The following is a 17,364-nucleotide window of genomic DNA, read 5'->3' as shown; positions in this document are numbered from 1 at the left end:
AGCGGGCGGCGCGCGCGGGACGGGGCGGGGTGGGGGGGGGGGCGCTGCGCCTGGCCCTGCCCCCGGCCCTGCCCCCTTGCGGCCTGCGGGCGACCTGTGCGCCGGCCCGGCGTCCTCGGGTCACCCTCGGGTCACGCCGCCGCGTTCTTCCTTCACCCCAGCCCGGAGCTCCTGGTCGTTCGCCGGCGCCCCCGGGGCCCAGCGACGGTGGATGGCAGAAACCCAGGGTGGGGCCGGCCAGCTGCAGGAGCAGAAGAAAGGTAGGACGCTCGGACTCTTGACCCCGGCTGCCGAGTCGGCTGCGGCTGGTGTGGGCGCCCGGCCCCCGGGGTCACGGTGCGCGAACCGAGGGTCTGCGGGGCGCTCGGGTGAGCGCGGGCACCGACCTCCCTGCCCGGCCCTCGCAGGGCTCCTGATAGCCGTCAGCGCCTCGGTGGATAAGATCATCTCGCATTTTGGGGCCGCCCGGAACTTGGTTCAGAAGGTGAAGGTGTCTGTGGGGGAGGCAGCGGGGGCGAGAGGGGACCCCTGGGGCCCGCACGCGCGGTTGGCAGGGAGGCCGACGTGCCGCGTTGTGCCCGCCCCCAGGCGCAGCTGGGGGACAGCCGGCTGAGCCCGGACGTGGGGCACCTGGTGCTGACCACCCTCTGCCCGGCCCTCCACGCCCTGGTGGCCGACGGGCTGAAGCCTTTCCGGAAGGACCTCATCACCGGGCAGCGCCGGAGCAGCCCCTGGAGCGTGGTGGAGGCGTCGGTGAAGCCAGGTGGGGCGGGCCCGGGCGGGGCGGGGCGGGGCGGGGGCGCGCGCAGGCCTGGGCCCGGCTGATAATGCGGCGTCCGCAGGCTCCGGCACCCGCTCGCTGGGGACCCTGTACAGCCAGGTCAGCCGTCTGGCCCCGCTGAGCAGCAGCCGCAGCCGCTTCCACGCCTTCATCCTGGGCCTCCTCAAGTGAGTGGCCCTGTTTTCTGGCGCTCCTCCCAGCCCCGGGGACCTCGCGGGTGCACTGGTGGCACGCAGCGGTGCTCTGGTTCCCAGAGAGGGCCGTCGCCTCTGCGAAGCTCATCTCTCATCCCGACCTCCGTTTTTCTTGCCACCCCCAGCACGAAGCAGTTGGAGCTGTGGTTTTCCAGCCTCCAGGAAGACGCAGGTCAGACCCTGAGCCACGGGGGGGGCGGGCACCTCTCCTGTCGGTCCCACTGACGTCAGAGTGACTTTGGCCCCAGGCGCGACTTTGATTACCCTGCCGCTTCAGGCTTTCGGTGCTTCCCGTTGCCCATTAACAGGAGAGACCCGAGTCCTCACCGACACCTCCAGAAGCTTGGTTATCAGGCCTCTGCCTTCTTCCCCGGCCGCCAGGTCTGGGGCTCTCCCCAGGCCTCGGGGCAGTCTTCTTCCCCATCCTTCCTGCCCCACGGCCCTCCTTGGGTCGTCTTTACCCCAGGAGGCCTGTTCACCGCCATCCCTCTCGTCCTCCTTCCCTGAGGCTCCGGGTTGCTCCCTCGGCCTTGAAGGCCCCCTTTCCCTCGTGCGAGTTATGTGCCACCCTTGTTCCGCGGGCCCTGGTTCCGCTGGGGCAGGGGCGCGTGGGCTCTGCGCCCCCAGCGTGGACGGAGGCCGGGCCGGGGCCCGACGGCAGCCTGCACGTCCCCAGGCCTGCTGTCCCTCCTGTATCTGCCCACCGGCTTCTTCTCCTTGGCCCGCGGCGGCTGCCCCGCGCTGACCACCGAGCTGCTCCTGCTGCTGCAGCCGCTGTCCGTGCTCACTTTCCACCTGGACCTGCTCTTCGAACACCACCACCACCTGCCCCTGGGCCCGCCTCCGGCCGCCCCCGCCCCGGGCTCGCCTCCGGCCCTGCAGCACACCGTGCGGGCCGTGCTGCACTGGGGGGGGCGGCTGGCCCAGAGCCTTCGGGGGGCTTCCGGGGAGACGCCTCCAGGCCCTTCAGCTCCCGCGAGCCCCCCCGCACCCGGCGGCTGGTGGGAGCAGCTGACCCAGGCCTCCCGGGTCTACGCGTCCGGGAGCGGCGAGGGCTTCCCTCTCCCCCGATGGAGGTCCTGGCGTCCCTCCGGCACCGCCGAAGGAGCCCAGGACGGGCCCCTGCCCGCGGAGGAAGCGGCACCAGGCAGAGGCGTGTGGCTGGGGAGACTGTTTGGGGTGCCGGGGGGCGTCACAGAAGCCGACGGTGGAGCCTTGAAGTCCAGGTAATGGGGTAGCCGGGCCCCTCCAGGACTCTGGCCCCTTCTCAGAGCCCCCAGTCATCCCGGCTGGAACCTATAGAGACCGTTTGCGCCGGAGGTTGGCCGGCTTGTTTCCCTAGGGCCCGAGCAGCACGTGGTTCCCGTTAGGCCCGCCCTGCAAGCCCCGCAGGTGCCCTCCGTGCTCGTGCTCTTGCCCTGGGGTTTGGCCACGGTGGCCTCGGCCTCTCCAGTGAGCCTCGGGGCCTCCCTGAGCCTGCTGCTCCCAGAGGCCCCTTCCGGGGCGTCGGTGACCTTGGTGGGCGCCCCCCCCCCCCCATCACCGTGAGGGTGCCTGTGTCCCGCAGCTGCCTCCGTGCTCCCAGCAGTGACCCGTCCCTGACCTCTTTTGAGTCAGGCGCCCCCCCCCCACGTCCTCCCTCCTCCCAAACCCCGGGTTCTTGGGTTCTTTTTCTGGATGCCCGGTGACCCCTGTGACCCTGTGTCCTTCGTCCAGGAGACCGTCCAGCTGGCTGCCGCCGACAGTGAGCGTGTTGGCTCTGGTGAGGCGGGCGCCACCTCCCGAGACTCTGTCTTCCCCCGAGGAGCCTGAGGCCGCAGCCCCGAGCGCCCCGCAGACCCACAGGTCAGGAGGGCGGCTTCTGCTTGGGGAGAGCGGGGGTCAGGGGGGTGGTGGCGCAGAGGCCTGGGGCCACGAGGTCAGCTGGTGACCAGTGTGACGCTGCTGCCTCTCAGCCCGTTTCTCTCTCGTCCGTTGGCGATGGTCTTAGGAAGACTAAACCTAAGTGTGTGAGGCCTGTGGTGCCCGGCGGGTGCCTGGGACCGGTCACTTGTTGCTGTCCTCTGAGGGGTCATGCTTCCCTGAGGGTTTTTCAGTTTCAGACCTGCTTCTACTCCGGAGTCTGGCCTCAGCCTGGTTGTCTCAGTGCACCGAATTAGGTTTCTTTTCTTTTCTTTTTTTAAGCTTATTTATTTTGAGGGAGAGCGAGCGCGAGTGCAGGGGAGGGACAGAGAGAGAGAGAGAGAGAGAATCCCAAGCAGGCTCTGCACCGTCAGCACAGAGCCCCACACGGGGCTTGAACCCGTGAATCGTGAGATCGTGACTTAAGCGGAAATCCAGTCAGCCGCTTTACCGACTGCGCCACCAGGCGCCCCTGAATTCAGCTTCTTGGCTTTTCCTTCGCGCAACGATTCTTTTCCAGTCCTTCTTACGAGCCGGGCGTTATGCTCTGGGAGGGAACGCGAAGGCACGGGCACTGGAGTCCGTGCCCTCACGGAGCTTGTGGCCCAGGGAGGACCCCGGTGCAGGAACGTGCAGTCCCGTGTGGTGGATGCTCTGGGAGGGGAGGACTGAGTCCCTCGGGGCCAGGTCTGGGGGCGCAGCTGTGTAGGGGGTACCAGGGTGATGGCAGCAGCGAGATGCCTGAGGCCTCAGTGGGTGGGAGGAACCCGGACTCCATCCTGGAGGCCCTGGGAGGCGGCCTGGGGGGACAGGGGCAGGGAGAGGTGAGCAGACCCTGCCCTGGGGCCCAGGAGTGAGGGCGGCAGTGGCGTCCGAGAGGAGGGCGGATGGAGTGAAGGAGATACGGGCGCCAAACAAGTTTTTTGGGGGGTGGGGACGATTGGATGTGGCGTCAGGACACTGCACATTCTGGCAGGAGACACCCCCCCCCCCAGGGCGGGGGAGAGCAAGGGGGTGTGTTTGCAACGGAGGGGGCCTAGGAGGAGGAACTGGTCCTGAGGGGGGGACTGGTGGGGAGGCCGGGCAGTCGGTCCCCACGCCTCTCCCGGAGCCTCACCTGGCCTGTCCCTCCGGTCCGCAGGGCAGTGCGCGCGCTCTGTGACCACACGGCCGCGGGACCCGGTCAGCTGAGCTTCCGGCGCGGGGAGGTGCTGCGAGTCCTGGGCACCGTGGACGAGGACTGGCTCCGCTGTGGGCGCGATGGCGCCGAGGGGCTGGTGCCCGTGGGGTACACGTCTCTGGTCCTCTAGGCCGAGGGCCTTTCCAGCCGCGTCGCCCCCCCCGGGAACGGTGACCTGTGCAGACGCCGCAGAAGCGTTGGCCTGTCTGCAATACGACCTGTCCCCCCCACTCCCCCGCCGATGTGAGATCCGCTCTCCTTCCTCCCTGTCCCGCCGGTGAAACCTGCTCGTCTTCTAAGTACGAAAGGAATTTCCCTCCATCTCCCTCCTCTTCCCACCTGCGTAAGGAACCGTTTCCCTTCCCAGCCGCACCTCTGCCTTCGTCGTCTGCGAGCGGACCGTCCCCACACTGGAAGGGCCTGGTCTCCTTCCTGCGCATGGACACCCCACAGCGCCCACGTTGCTTGTATTTATTCTGTGCTCCCGACCCCCCCCTGCTGGGTGGGCCCGTGGTGCCGGTCCGCCCGCCCCTCCTTTGTCCCAATAAAGTGTGGGCGCTGAACGTGTGTGTGTCACTGGCTCCAGGGCAGAGGCTGCGGTTCGGGGAGAGGCCCCCTCCTGCCGGCCCTGGGTCCTCACTGCTCCCCACGCCGTGGAGAAGCGGCCGATTGGTGCAGAACCTCACAGGTGCCCCTCGGTGGAGGCCTGACTGCGTGTCTTAGGAGCCCGAAGGGACCAAGGCGGGTGGGGAGGCCTGGGCTTCCCGACTGTGCTCACACGACCCCGACCGAGGTGCTGGGCAGGATTAGAGGGTTGCAGGGAGGGACGCCCTTCCAGGTAATGCGCCCACTCTGCGGTGACAGAGGTTCAGACAGCACAATAAGGGGACGTCTGTTACTCCGTGGGGAGCGTCACCAGGAAGTTAGAGGACAGGACACTTAGGGGAAACAGAACCAGGAGAGGAAAAGATGCTGACGTTTTCCTTTACCTTGGGGCAGGAAGGTCAAGGGGATGACAGGCTGGCGCAGGGAGAGGGCGGCGTGGAGCCCGACGCCTTACACTTTTGCTGTTTCCTGACTTCCTGCTCCCGTTCCTGCTCCCCGTTCCTGACTTCCTGCTCCCCATTCCTGACTTCCTGTTCCCGTTCCTGACTTCCTGCTCCCTATTCCTAACTTCCTGCTCCCGTTCCTGACTTCCTGCTCCCCGTTCCTGACTTCCTGCTCCCCGTTCCTGATTTCCTGCTCCCCGTTCCTGACTTCCTGCTCCCCGTTCCTGACTTCCTGCTCCCGTTCCTGCTCCCCGTTCCTGGCCGGCTTGTGTCACTAATCTTGCTCTGATTTCGTTTTGTGTCTGGCTGCCCTCCCAATTTCAGGCCTAAGTTTGCATTTCAGGTGTGCTCTAGCGTGGCGCTCACTCACACCGGATTCTGAGAGCCGCTGGGACCCGCTAGCTGCAGCCTTAGGGCAGCGCTCCTTCACGGAGGCTCTCCAACTGCTTTCTCCTCTTCTGGCGTTTGAACTTCTTAAGCAGTACTTGTGGAAGACTACTGTGACTTTGGCTTTGTGACCAGTGTTTCCCACAGGGAGGTCTGCACAGTGACCCACCGTTCCTGGGTATGGCCACGGAGCTGTCATGTTCCAGGACCCCACCTGCCCTGTCCTTCTGACTCCTGTCCCCATGTGCTAGGTGTTACAGTGCGTAACTCTAACAACTGGGAAGTGTCCTCAAACGATATTGCTGAGATATGGTGATATTTGTGGTCACAGCCTAATGGGTCTCAGGCTTGTGTAGGCAGTAAGAGTAACAGACCTCCTTGAAGGACATCATGAAACAGACCAAATGTTGATACGGAATTAGCTTTGCACTATTCCATTAAAAAAAAAAAATTTTTTTTTTAACGTTTATTTTTGAGACAGAGAGCGACAGAGCATGAACGGGGGAGAGGCAGAGAGAGAGGGAGACACAGAACCGAAAGCAGGTTCCAGGCTCTGAGCCATCAGCCCAGAGCCCGACGCGGGGCTCGAAGTCACGGTCCGTGAGATCATGACCTGAGCTGAAGTCGGACGCTTAACCGACTGAGCCACCCAGGCGCCCCCTGCACTATTCCATATTACCTAGAACAGCTATAGTAGGTACCAATGGCTAAAAAGTAATAAAGGGTACAAAGTTTAAGAAAAACTGCCAACGTGCTGCCTTTGCATCGTGATGAGACTGCATCCTGTTGCCTGACAACAGGACAGCCTCTCGTCCTCCTGGGAGCTGACAGACTCTGAGCTCTTCGCGATCATCTCTTTTTTTAAAAAGTAATGAATTGAAAGTCATAATTCCAACACAGGTAACATACTTTGCTATCTTAGTTTTAGATGTACAATATAGTGATTCAGTAATTCTGTGCATTACTCAGGGCTCATCATGTTAAGTGGACTCTGAATCCCTGTCACCCATTTACCCATCCCCCACCCACCTCCCTTCTGGTGGCTACCAGTGTGTTCTAATTAAGAGTCTGTTTTCAGGTTTGTCTTTTTTTTTCTTTTCCTTTGTTTTTTAAATTCCACATATGAGTGAAACCATATGGTATTTACCTTTCTCTGGCTTATTTCGATTAGCATAATACCCTCTAGACCCATCCATGTTGTTGTAGATGACGAGACTTCATTCTTTTTTGTGGCTGAGTAACGTTCCAATGTATATGTATACAATGTCTTTATCCATTCATCTCTCAAGGGACTCTTGGCTACTGTAAATAATGCTGCAATAAACATAGGGGTGGGGGGCCCTGGCCCGCTGGGTCAGTGGAGCATGTGACTCTTGATCTCGGAGCTCTGGGTTTGAGCCCCACGTTGGATATAGAGATTACCTAAAAAAATCTTAAGCCCCCCCAAACCATAGGGGTGCATGTATCATTTCGAATAAGTGTGTTTGTATTCTTTGGGTAAATACCCAGTACAGGAATTACTGGGTCATATGGTAATTCTATATATATTTTTTTAATGTTTATTCATTTATATTTGGGAGAGTGAGCGGGGGAGGGGCAGAGGGAGACCCAGAATCTGAAGCAGGCTCTGTGACGTTAACACAGTGTAGAGCCCGACTTGGGGCTCAGACTCACAAACCATGAGATTATGGCCTGAGCTGAAGCCAGATACTTCACCAACTGAGCCATCCAGGTGCCCACCATTTTCCACAGTGGCTGCACCAGTCTGCATTACCACCAACAGTACACGAGGGGTCCTTTTTCTCCATGGCGGTTTCTTGTGTTTTTTATTTTAACTACTCTGACAGGTGTGAGGTGATACCTCATTGGGGTTTTGATTTGCATTTCCCTGATGAGTGATGTTGAGCGTCTTTTCATGTGTCTGTTGGGCACCTGGATGTCTTCTTCGGAGAAATGTCTATTCATGTCTTACGCCTATTTTTGATTATTTTTTTCATGTTGAGTTGTAGAAGTTCATTATATATTTTGCATACTAACCCTTTATTGGATATATCATTTGCAAGTATCTTCTCCCATTCAGGAGAATGTCTTCGTTTTATTTTTTTAATTTATTTTTAATGTTTATTTTTGAGAGAGAAAGTGCGTGCGCAAGTCAGGGAGGGGCAGAGAGGGGGACAGAAGATCCAAAGCAGGCTCCACACCGTCAGCGCAAAGCTAGACATGGTGCTCGAACCTATAAACTGTGAGATCATGACGGGGCGTCGGGGGGGGGGAGGGGGCTGAAGTGCGACGCTCAACCGACTGAGCCACCCAGGCGCCCCTAAAGATTTTAAGTAATCTCTACACCCTCTGTGGGACTCAGAACCCCCAAGATCAAGAGTCACATGCTCTCCCAACTGGGCCAGCCAGGAGCCCGTTTTGTTGTTTCCTTTGATAGGCAGAAGCTTTTTTATTTTGATGTGGTCTTAATAGTTTACTTTCGCTTTTGTCTCCCTTGCCTCAGGAGACGTTCCTATGGCCAGTGTCAGAGAAATGACTGCCTGTACCCTCTTCTAGGATTTTTATGGTTTCAGGTGTCACATTTAGGTGCTTAATCCATTTTGAGTTTATTTTTGTATATGCTGTAAGAAAGTGGTCTAGTTTCATTTTTTGCATGTTGGCTATCCAGCTTTCCCACCGTCTTTGTTAAAGGCGCTCTAATTTTTTTTTAACTTTGAGAGAAAGAGAATGAGAGGGAGAGAGCACGAGCAAGGAAGGGGCAGAGAGAGAGAAAAATCCCAAGCATGCTCTGCGCTGTCAGAACAGAACCTGATGCGGGGTTCAAACTCACAGATCATGACCTGAGTGGAAATCAAAGTTGGACGCTTAAACGACTGAGCCACCCGGGTGCCCCAAGGCTGTCTTTTTTTCCCCATTGTATATTCTTGCCTCCTTTGTCGAAGATTAAATTGATCATATGATGGTAGGTTTATTTCTGGGCTCTCTGTTCCGCTGATCTGTGTCTGCTTTGGGCACATTGTTTTACTATAGCTTTGTAGCACATCTTGAAATCTACAATTGTGGCACCTCCAGTTTTGCTTTTCTTTTTCAAGGTTACTTTGGCCATTCAGAGTCTTTTGTGGTTCCATACAAATTTTGGGATTATTTTAGTTTTGTGAAAAATGCTGGTGGTATTTTGGTAGGGGTTGCATTAAATCCATAGATTGCTTTGAGTAGTACAGACATTTTAACAATATTTATTCTTCCTGTCCATGAGCATGGAATCTTTCCATTTGTTATGTCATCTGCAATTCCTTTCATCAGTGTTCTGTAGTTTTCAGAGTACAGGTCTTTCACCTCCTTATGTTTATTCCTAGGTTTTGTTTTTGGTGCAATTGTAGATGGGATTTTTTTTTTTTGGGGGGGGGGATTATTAATCTTTCTGCTGCTTTATTATTAGTGTGTAGAAATGCAATGTATTTCTGCACATTGATTTTGTATCCTGTAACCTTACCAAAATCATTTATCGGCTCTAGTAGTTTTTTGGTGGTCTCTCAGGTGTTCTATATAATAGTATAATGTCATCTGCAAATAGTGTGTGTTCCTGTTTTCTTATCAACTTGGATGCCTTGATTGCTTTTTCTTGTCTGATTGCTGTGGCTAGGACTTCCAGTACTATGTTGAATAAAAGTGGTAAAGAGTGCACATCCTTATCCTGTTCCTGATCTTTAGAGGAAAGGCTCTCACTTTTTCACCATCGAGTAGGATGTCTACTATGCGTTTTTCACATACAGCCTTTATTAGGTTGAGGTATGTTGCCTTTAAACCTACTTTGTTAAGGGTTTTTAATCATGAATGGATTAAATGGTACTTTGTCAAATGCTTTTTCTGTGTCTATGGAAATTATCACATGGTTCTTATACGTTCTCTTGTGGACGTACTGTGTCACGATCGATTTGCAAATACTGAACTACCCTTGCATCCTGGGAATGCAGCTAACGGTCTTGATGCTTCTGAACTTCGAGCCTCAGTGGTGACCTATGTCTGGGATGACATTTGGTCAGGTGTTTCCGTCGTTGGCCGGAGTGGATTTATCTTCCTCATTAGTAGGGTCACACTCGGCTATTGGACACCTCTCTATTTGGAGATAAACATGAAGATTTTGGAATTCCGAGCCCAGCACTAGGTACCAGGTGATCTCTGGCAAGCTGCTGAGACTCCGTTTTCATGTCTACGAAATGGGAGTAGGGACTACAGAGCTGTCACGAGAGTCATTGGTCTAACTAGCTGGATGGCCCTGGGCAAGTTACTATCACTAACCTGTTGCTTTAAGTCCCTCATGTGGGACGTTGGGTTTTGGTACCGACCTGAAAGGGCCGTTGTGAAGATTAATAAATGTGTACACGTCGACTGCTTCTGATGACACGGTCTAGCACGGTGGCCTGAAGTTACTGTCGCCAGCCTTGGAGGTGGTGAGTATCAAACAAGGCCACGTGTGTGTGCGTGCATGTGCGCAGAGGACAGAAGGGGAAACGGTCGTTCCGTTGATTGGTTGGGCTGGGCTCAGACCGAAAAGATCCCAATGTTGAGGAAACGGCTTCACCTAGGAGTCGGCACCGGTGAGTGCGCTCCTGGGGGGCCCAGGATGCTGGTGCTGCGGTGTGAAAAAGACCTCTTTGGAAACAGGCAGGAGGAGATCCTGGAAGATAGATGAGGATAGGGGAGAGGGAAAGAATGGCACGCTCACCACTCTGTTGTTAGGAAAAGTTTTTTCCATTTAATACTAGACTTTCAAGGATTGAGATGCAAGCTTTTTCTGCAATTACATCCAATGTTAAAATTGGTAATACATAATTTACAAAGATTAACATCAAAACAATCATCTATTTAGATATGCTTTTGTAAAAAGGAAATATATTAGCAGCATTTATATTTTCCGCAATCACACGGCCTACAGACATGCAGACTAACTCTGGATCTATTCGCAGCGATGTAGTGCGTTGCCCCGCATTTCAAACACCAAAACCCGCCTGGCAGCTAGGGGGTTCTTTTTATTTCATTATTATAAAATAACCGAAAAATAAAAAAAGGCATTAATTTCTACACCAGTAAGAAAAAACAAGTTTTTGCACTTACCTAACATTTGATTGTCTAAAAAACATTTCAGTTTTTAGTCTTTCAACAAAAGAAAGATAAAATGACAGAGCGTAGTGTCTTTTGCTTCTGTTCTCACATTTTACAAAGTTTTTTTCTTTTTTCGTCTTTTTTAAAATTTTAGTGTTTAACACTATTCAAGGAAATATTGAATTTTAATCTCTTTCTTGTCATTTTCCTGCTTTTGACTAAAAGGAGACCCCCCCCCCCCCAAAGTGCCCCTATTTCCCACCTCCCTCCCACCCAGCTCCCTGCAACGAAAACCAAAGGAAGCCACTAAACCGGGCCTTGGACATGCGACGTTCCCAGCTCCACACGTGAGTACCTCACACCCAGGTCTTGTCGTAACGTACAGTGCCTCTCTACAGTAAGAAAATACTCCAAACTAGTTTCTTAATTCTCTTTTTTCTTTAATAAAATATTTATTCTGCTTTTTCTCTGCTCAAGGGGATCTTTGGCTTCCCCTGTCTCTTTTGTTTTGTTTTTTTTTTTTTCTGTTTTTGTTTTTTTTTTTTTTTCCTCAAGATTGACACAGAAAGGAGAAAAAGAAAAAAAGATTGAATGGAATGGAAGGTGTCCATGTTTCTACCTAAACAAGTCAGAGCGTCGTCATCGGGGGAGATGTGCAGCTAGGACAGCGTTGGTCCGGGACTGGAGAAAAGGAATGGGACGGGGTTACTACTGTATTGCTTCCTAGTCACGCGGCAGATATATATATATATATATATACATACATACATACATATATATATACACACACAACTTGGCACATTTAAAAACCATCTTTTCTCTTATAAGAACATCTAAAACGTATATGCATATGTATGTCTGAGAAGATAACAAAGCAAAGCTTTTTAAATTTCGTTTTTAAAGAGACAGTATCGTCTGGGAAGTTCTGGCCAAGAGATTGGGAAGGAAGCAGACGCCCGTGCCCCCCCCCCCCCCCCCCCCCCCCCCGTGCTGTCCTCAGGAGGGCGGAGGCCCCAGGCCGGCGGGTGGGCAAACACGGTCTCTGAGAGGTGGACACTGAAAACTGTACAATGAGGAAAACAGGAGTAGTGTTTTCAGTCGCTAATGTACACTCACAACAAATACTCTGCTAGGCGAACACTGCTCAACAGTCTGTGTAGTGACTTTGGGGGGCGGTTTAGGGTCCACGCGTACGGAGGTTTTACGACGAGGCTATTCTGAGACGAACGTCCGTTCGCGGCACAGCAGACGCCCGAGAGCCACAGCGCGCGAACGGCACAGGTGAGGCGCTGGCGGGGGCCTGGCCTTCTCGTTAGAAAAAGATAGGTTGGGCAGGGTATGAAGTTAAAACAAAAATCATCACAATGAGTTCTGTGCCCTGCTGACCCCATGGGGGCCTTCCCTAGTCCGTGGTTACATTCTGGGGGGGAGAGGGAGGGAAAAGGGCCGCAGGTACAAGTGCTTTGACTTGTCAATTCACGTTTTGCTTGGACCTGATTGGACGAGGAGAGAGAAACTTTCCCAGTCAAGGATCCATCTGGAAAGAGGCCCCAGCAGCTGTTTCTGTTGTAGGTCTCTAGGGTAGCTCCTGGAGCCCACAGAGAACGGACGCCCGGGGCGGGTAGGGACCCCCTCCCGCCGACGGGGAGTTACACCTGGGGACAGGAAGCAGCTTCACGGCAGTGCCTGTGGGGTCAGAGGATGACACAGAGAGACCCAAGCTGGAGGGAGAGGCGAGTGCCATAAAAGTACCAAGACTCTGGCCACCCCCACGGCCGCCCCCGGTGTGCGCTGTCCTCCTCCCATCTCGAACCCTCAGGGCGAAGCCATGGAGAGGAAAACGAGTTAAACGGGAGTGTTTATACGGGCGCCTTCCTCTCCCCCTCCACTAGCTTCAAGGTTTATTAAGTACCTGATGCCAACGACACGGCCCCTTCCCACCCCTGTCTACACTCGGAACAAGAGGCAGGACTGTTAGCTACACTGACGGCGGATGCCTGACCTCCTCCTCTGAGGCTCACTTCCGGAAGCTGCTCTCTGGGATGAACAAAGTGCGTCTTCGGAGCTTCCTGCCGGATCCTTCCTCTAGCAGGTAGGTCACGTCGATGGCTGGAAACAGAACCAAGGAGGCTCATCGAATCCCCGCCCCCCCCACTCCTCCCTCCACATCTGAACTGGAGGGAGGACACTGGAGCCCAGGGACTCCTCTTCCAGCCTGTGAACGCGTCGGGCCTTGCTTGGGAGGGAGGGAAGCTCTCCGGGGGACCGTCTCCGCACCCGCAGATCCATTCCCGACACGCAACAGGATGTGGGCCCGCAAAAGAACCGCGAGGTTTTCACAGGATACTTTCCGTTCCGGGCAAGTAATCGTCAGCTGTTCTTTTCCATTCTCTCCACACTCATTTCCCCTTTCTCTTAAACCCGAGACATGAGCCTGACTCTTCTTACCGTTTTTTCCGGGGATTTTGTCCAGGAGGTTGAGCAAGATCTGGTTGAGTCGTTCCCGCTGGCTGTGCCGTCGCTCCTCAGGGGTACAGGCAGGCGCCGGCTCCGGACTGCTCTCCTCCGCCTTCTTCTCGCCTTCGCTCGCTTCTGCGGCGGCCCCCTCCCCCTCCCGCTCCGGCTCCTCCAGGCCAGGCATCTCCTCAGCGGCTTGCTCCTGGCTGGCCAGGACCTCTTCGATCAAGGGCAGAGCATCGTCCTCCTGGCCCAGGTCTTTTAGGGGCGGCTTTGGGCGCTCAGACTTCCAGGAGGACCTGTGAGGCAGAGGTGGGAATTGAGACTAAGGCTGAGGAGGGGCACTGGGGAGGGGAGGCGGGGGTGGGGCGGTGGGGAGGCACCTCAGGTGGCTTCAGACCCTGAGTCTAGCTCTTGGAGTCTTGGCGCTGGCTGTGACTTTATTATTATTTGCACAAATCACCACCTTTCTCTGAAATCTGTTTTCTAATTATAAAATACAATTTCCTTCTTTCAGGAAATCCAAGGAATCCACAAACTGTACCAGAGTTGGTAACACCGCTTAGCTAGTTCTGACTGTGTCGTGAGCATAGCGAGGTTTGGCCCAGCGCCGTGAGGCCCCCAGTCCGACTCCAGTAAGACTTCATACGGAGCATTTCCTTTCCCGTACCCCCCTCCCCCCATGTGCGGTCTAGGAACGTCCCCCTCAGGGGAAGCCATGATGTCGGTACAGCGGGTGGCAGGCCACCATTCAACAGAAAAGGAAACTGAAGGAAGGCCTCTGGTGCCCCTTCTCCCAGAACAAGCATCTCATGCACAAAACCAGGACAAATCAGAGCCACATGCGCACAGTGCTCGGCAAAACCCCGCACGTGCAGAGGCTTGACAGCACGCCCTTGACTGAGGTCCCAGGACCCGAACACCTCGGGTAATGAGAAAAGCTCGCAGAAACCTTGAAAAGGGACTTTTCTGAATCTGTCTAGAGTTCTGTCCCAAATCTTCTCCTCCTCTATTCCTGTTCCTTGTGAGCCTCCCTCCCTGCCCTGACTCCAGCTCCGTGACGAGACCGTGCCTCCTGTCACCTAGGCCCTCCCCTGGGCCACCCTGTCAGAGGTTCCCTATCCTCAGGTGTGGCTGAGCGGGTGGATGGCGGTCCCCTTGCCCAAGCCGTGGGCCGCCTCCTACAGGCCCCTCACGTCCCCGTGGGACTCACCGCCCTCCGTTCCTCTTGTAGTTGTCTGGGACGTAATGCGGCTGCAAAGAAAGGGAAGTGGTAAGTCTATGGCAGAGGCTGGCGAGGCTGGACCAGGCGGCCCGGGGCCAACTCAGGACAAGGAGCGGGAGGGGGGCAGCTAAGGAAACAGGAAGAAAACACAGGGCTGAGGCCCTCACTGGGTGAGGGCCGGGCGGCTGGGTCTTAAGGTCTGAAGTTCAGTACTTCCATCAGTCTGTAGGCTACAGTGGTTTTGGGGTCTCGTGAGCCCGCGACGACAGTACGAGGGACGGACTCCCAGTCCTGTGTGTCCCATCCTGATGTTTAAGTGGTGAAAGTTGGGGCTTCAAAGCTAACCTGTGAGCTGTTGCCTGAGCAAGCAAGACCAAAGAAGTCTAGATGAGAGGCGGGCAGAATATAAAATACTGTTCAGAGGTATCCAAAAACAAGAATAGGAAAAGCAGGGGCATGAATGCTTGCTTTCTGGCTAGACGGTTTCTAACCATTCTACGAGGATGGCTATGGTTTTGGACAAGCCCGCAGAAAGCAGGGTCAAGGATGAGGAGCTTAGTCCTGGGTCTCATTTTAGTAGGTAGATGGGGGGACAACCAAAGCCTCTGTGGGAAGATGAATGGCACAAAATAACCGTATGGAGGAGGAGTATGTTCACGACAATGAAAGAAAAAACACAGGAGAAAGGCAGAAAATGAAAACGTTAATAGCTCCATTATTTTCTGCGCAGGGGGATAATGTGCAACTTTTTCTTAATGCTTCTGTAGTTTTCACATTTTATATAAGGATGGTGTCTTACATTTTCAATGCAGAGATACTAGGAAAAACCACTGAATTGTTTTCACTGACGTTTTCTCTGGGTTTGCTAACTCTACTTCTTAAAATTATGGATGTGAAAAACACAACAAAAAACTACGATGGGGGCTCAAGGGCTAAGATTGTAAAGAGGTGAGAAAGAAAAAAGAGGGAAACCCGACTGTAACACGGAAGCCAACAACTCCTGAGAAACAGCCCATGGCAGGAAATGCAGAAGAGATGTAGAAATGTATTTATACTGTTTAGAAATCCCAACTGCCCGGCTCCCGCAGTCCGGGACAGAGGAACAAGATGAGGAAGCAGGCTCCCCACCCTACGGAGCGGCACGCGTGAGCTGCGCGGCCTGGACACGGACAGGTGGAAGGACGGAGACTCACCGAGAAATCTCTTTTGGGAGTGAGCTTCTTGGGGAAGTGGTCAAAGGCGTAGGGCTTGGTACAGACGGGATAGCGGTTCCGGTGGATCTTGTAAAACAGGTGTGCGGACTTGTCGAGCCGATAGTCACAGATGTACACGTCCTGCTCCTTCACCCCTTTGGGTCTCCCTAGGAGTTCAAATACTGCTAAAGAACCCTCCTGTCTCCCTCCCTTCTCCCCGAGCTGCCCAGAGATGACACCACACCACTGGGAGGGCAGTGGGACCGTGAAGAGGGGACGCTACGGCAATTCTGAGAGGCATCTGGTGACTGCAGAAGGAAGGAGAGTCTCCAGATGGGTGCGTGTGTGGGTGTGTGACAGGGCGGGAAGGTACCAGACGGGCAGCTTATTCAGGTGCTGCAGGAATGTGGGAGCACAGCCACCGGGATGACGGAGAAGACAGAGCAGAGTGTGGGGACGTCAGCAGAGAAGAAGGGCAGGTATAAAGGTGTAAAGGAAGGGAGCACATCTGGAAACAAACATTTTATTTAGTAAATATTTATTTACGTTAAGTCCTCTCTATGCCCCATGTGGGGCTTAAACTCATGACCCCAACTGAGCCCGCCGGGTGCCCCTGGAAATGAACACTTCACAACCGGGGGACACAGTCCCCAGAACCACAGGCCCCAAGCAGCCAACGCTGCTATGATACCAAGAAGGTGAGGCAGCCGAGCGCCTGGAAGAGACAGGTGAGCACCTGGGAGCTCACACCGGGAGCCCAATTGGCCCAAGTGCTCGTAGAGTGTCATTTCACTTCATCTTCACAGAATGCTGTGACAGGGGCTAGCCCCTACTTCCGGGAGATTAAGTGACTGCCCGAGGATGCACAAGTAACAAGTGGTGGGGCTGGGATTTGAAAATGAACGGACTCTACAGCCTACATTGTTGGCCATGGAGCTCATAAAAGCATTGCACTTTTCTGGTTGGTTTGTTTAATGTCCAGAGTTGCTGATGGCCTTGGGGACTCTGGAGTGGGCGGGTGAAAGAACATACCTTCCGACAATACTAATGGGATGTGAGCACCCGATATTAAGGAAGAAATGTTAACTAAATAAGTAAAAGGCGGGGGGGGGGGGGGGCCAGGAATGAACAGCCACTGAGTACCAAGCACTAGGTAAAAGAAAGAAACGATGTAACGTTCAGCTCTCCCAAGCTTCACAGCCAGCCTGAGGACTCTTTTCATCACACGGAGACAAGAAGAATGGAGTGGCAGCTGCAGATTGAGGAACAGGGGACAGAAGGTCATTTCTTCGGCAGCTCGGGTCACTCACCTTTGCAATACGTGTAAAGGTCCAGTACACAGCAGGTCCCCACCACGGCCTCCAAGGGAATGATCTCGTACAGTGGCACCCGAAACAGCTCGTTGTGATAGAAGCGGCGAGAGGGGGAGTGGTGGGTCTCGTGGGGGCGGAAATAGTGGTGACCAAAGGCGAACCGCTCCTCTCTAGGGCAGAGAGAGAGTCAGGGTCAGTCAACTGGCAAGACCCTGGCAAGTATTCAGCTCTTTGCTGGAAGGAGACAGTGAAGACCCCAACACCTACTTTTCATTCTTCCAAAGCTTCTCAATGCGAAAGATGTCAAGTTTGTCTCGATTAATGTGTGACAACAGTCGGTAGGACTGGCGGACGGGGTGGCCGTCAGGGGTGCGCCGGCTGTCCCGCATCAAATACACACAGTCGCCTGGAAGGCACAGGAGAGGTTAGACGAGGCCAGCATGAGCTCTGCCAGGCGTCCACTGGTCCCACCCAGGTCCACCCAGGAGAACGTAAAATCTAAACAACGGGTACAAAGAGCACAGCCGCAGTCTCGCGGGGAAGATTGTCCATGCTAGACTGTGAGGACACCACGAGGGAG

The 17,364-nt window shown here is 54.7% G+C and overlaps 2 protein-coding genes across 7 annotated transcripts in view; one reads left to right on the top strand and one right to left on the bottom strand.

The window, feature by feature from the left end:
* The window catches only part of RUSC1 (RUN and SH3 domain containing 1), an 11,873-nt gene extending 7,253 nt beyond the window's left edge, over positions 1–4,620 (top strand). The window contains exons 3-10 of the mRNA XM_040452717.1: positions 101–260; positions 408–484; positions 589–763; positions 843–948; positions 1,101–1,147; positions 1,652–2,201; positions 2,692–2,820; positions 4,019–4,620. Coding sequence (XP_040308651.1) covers positions 101–260; positions 408–484; positions 589–763; positions 843–948; positions 1,101–1,147; positions 1,652–2,201; positions 2,692–2,820; positions 4,019–4,187 — 1,413 coding nt within the window. The 3' untranslated portion in view covers positions 4,188–4,620. The remainder of the gene's footprint in view (positions 1–100; positions 261–407; positions 485–588; positions 764–842; positions 949–1,100; positions 1,148–1,651; positions 2,202–2,691; positions 2,821–4,018) is intronic.
* Positions 4,621–11,097: 6,477 nt separating this feature from the next.
* The window catches only part of ASH1L (ASH1 like histone lysine methyltransferase), a 193,164-nt gene continuing 186,897 nt past the window's right edge, over positions 11,098–17,364 (bottom strand). For 3 of the 6 annotated variants that reach the window (XM_040452705.1, XM_040452710.1, XM_040452708.1), the window contains 7 exons: positions 17,052–17,190; positions 16,782–16,954; positions 15,472–15,638; positions 14,267–14,307; positions 13,045–13,352; positions 12,618–12,705; positions 11,098–12,282 (listed from right to left, as the gene is read on the bottom strand). In XM_040452705.1, the coding sequence (XP_040308639.1) occupies positions 12,246–12,282; positions 12,618–12,705; positions 13,045–13,352; positions 14,267–14,307; positions 15,472–15,638; positions 16,782–16,954; positions 17,052–17,190 (953 nt within the window). In that variant the 3' untranslated portion in view covers positions 11,098–12,245. Of the gene's footprint in view, positions 12,706–13,044; positions 13,353–14,266; positions 14,308–15,471; positions 15,639–16,781; positions 16,955–17,051; positions 17,191–17,364 lie in introns of all 6 variants that reach the window. The other 3 variants (XM_040452706.1, XM_040452709.1, XM_040452707.1) reach the window with 2 other exon arrangements.

This window comes from Herpailurus yagouaroundi, unplaced genomic scaffold (assembly GCF_014898765.1).
Source record: "Herpailurus yagouaroundi ecotype Mexico unplaced genomic scaffold, PumYag 207, whole genome shotgun sequence".
Classification (NCBI taxonomy): Eukaryota; Metazoa; Chordata; class Mammalia; order Carnivora; family Felidae; genus Herpailurus; species Herpailurus yagouaroundi.
This window is presented reverse-complemented; position numbering and strand designations above follow the sequence as displayed.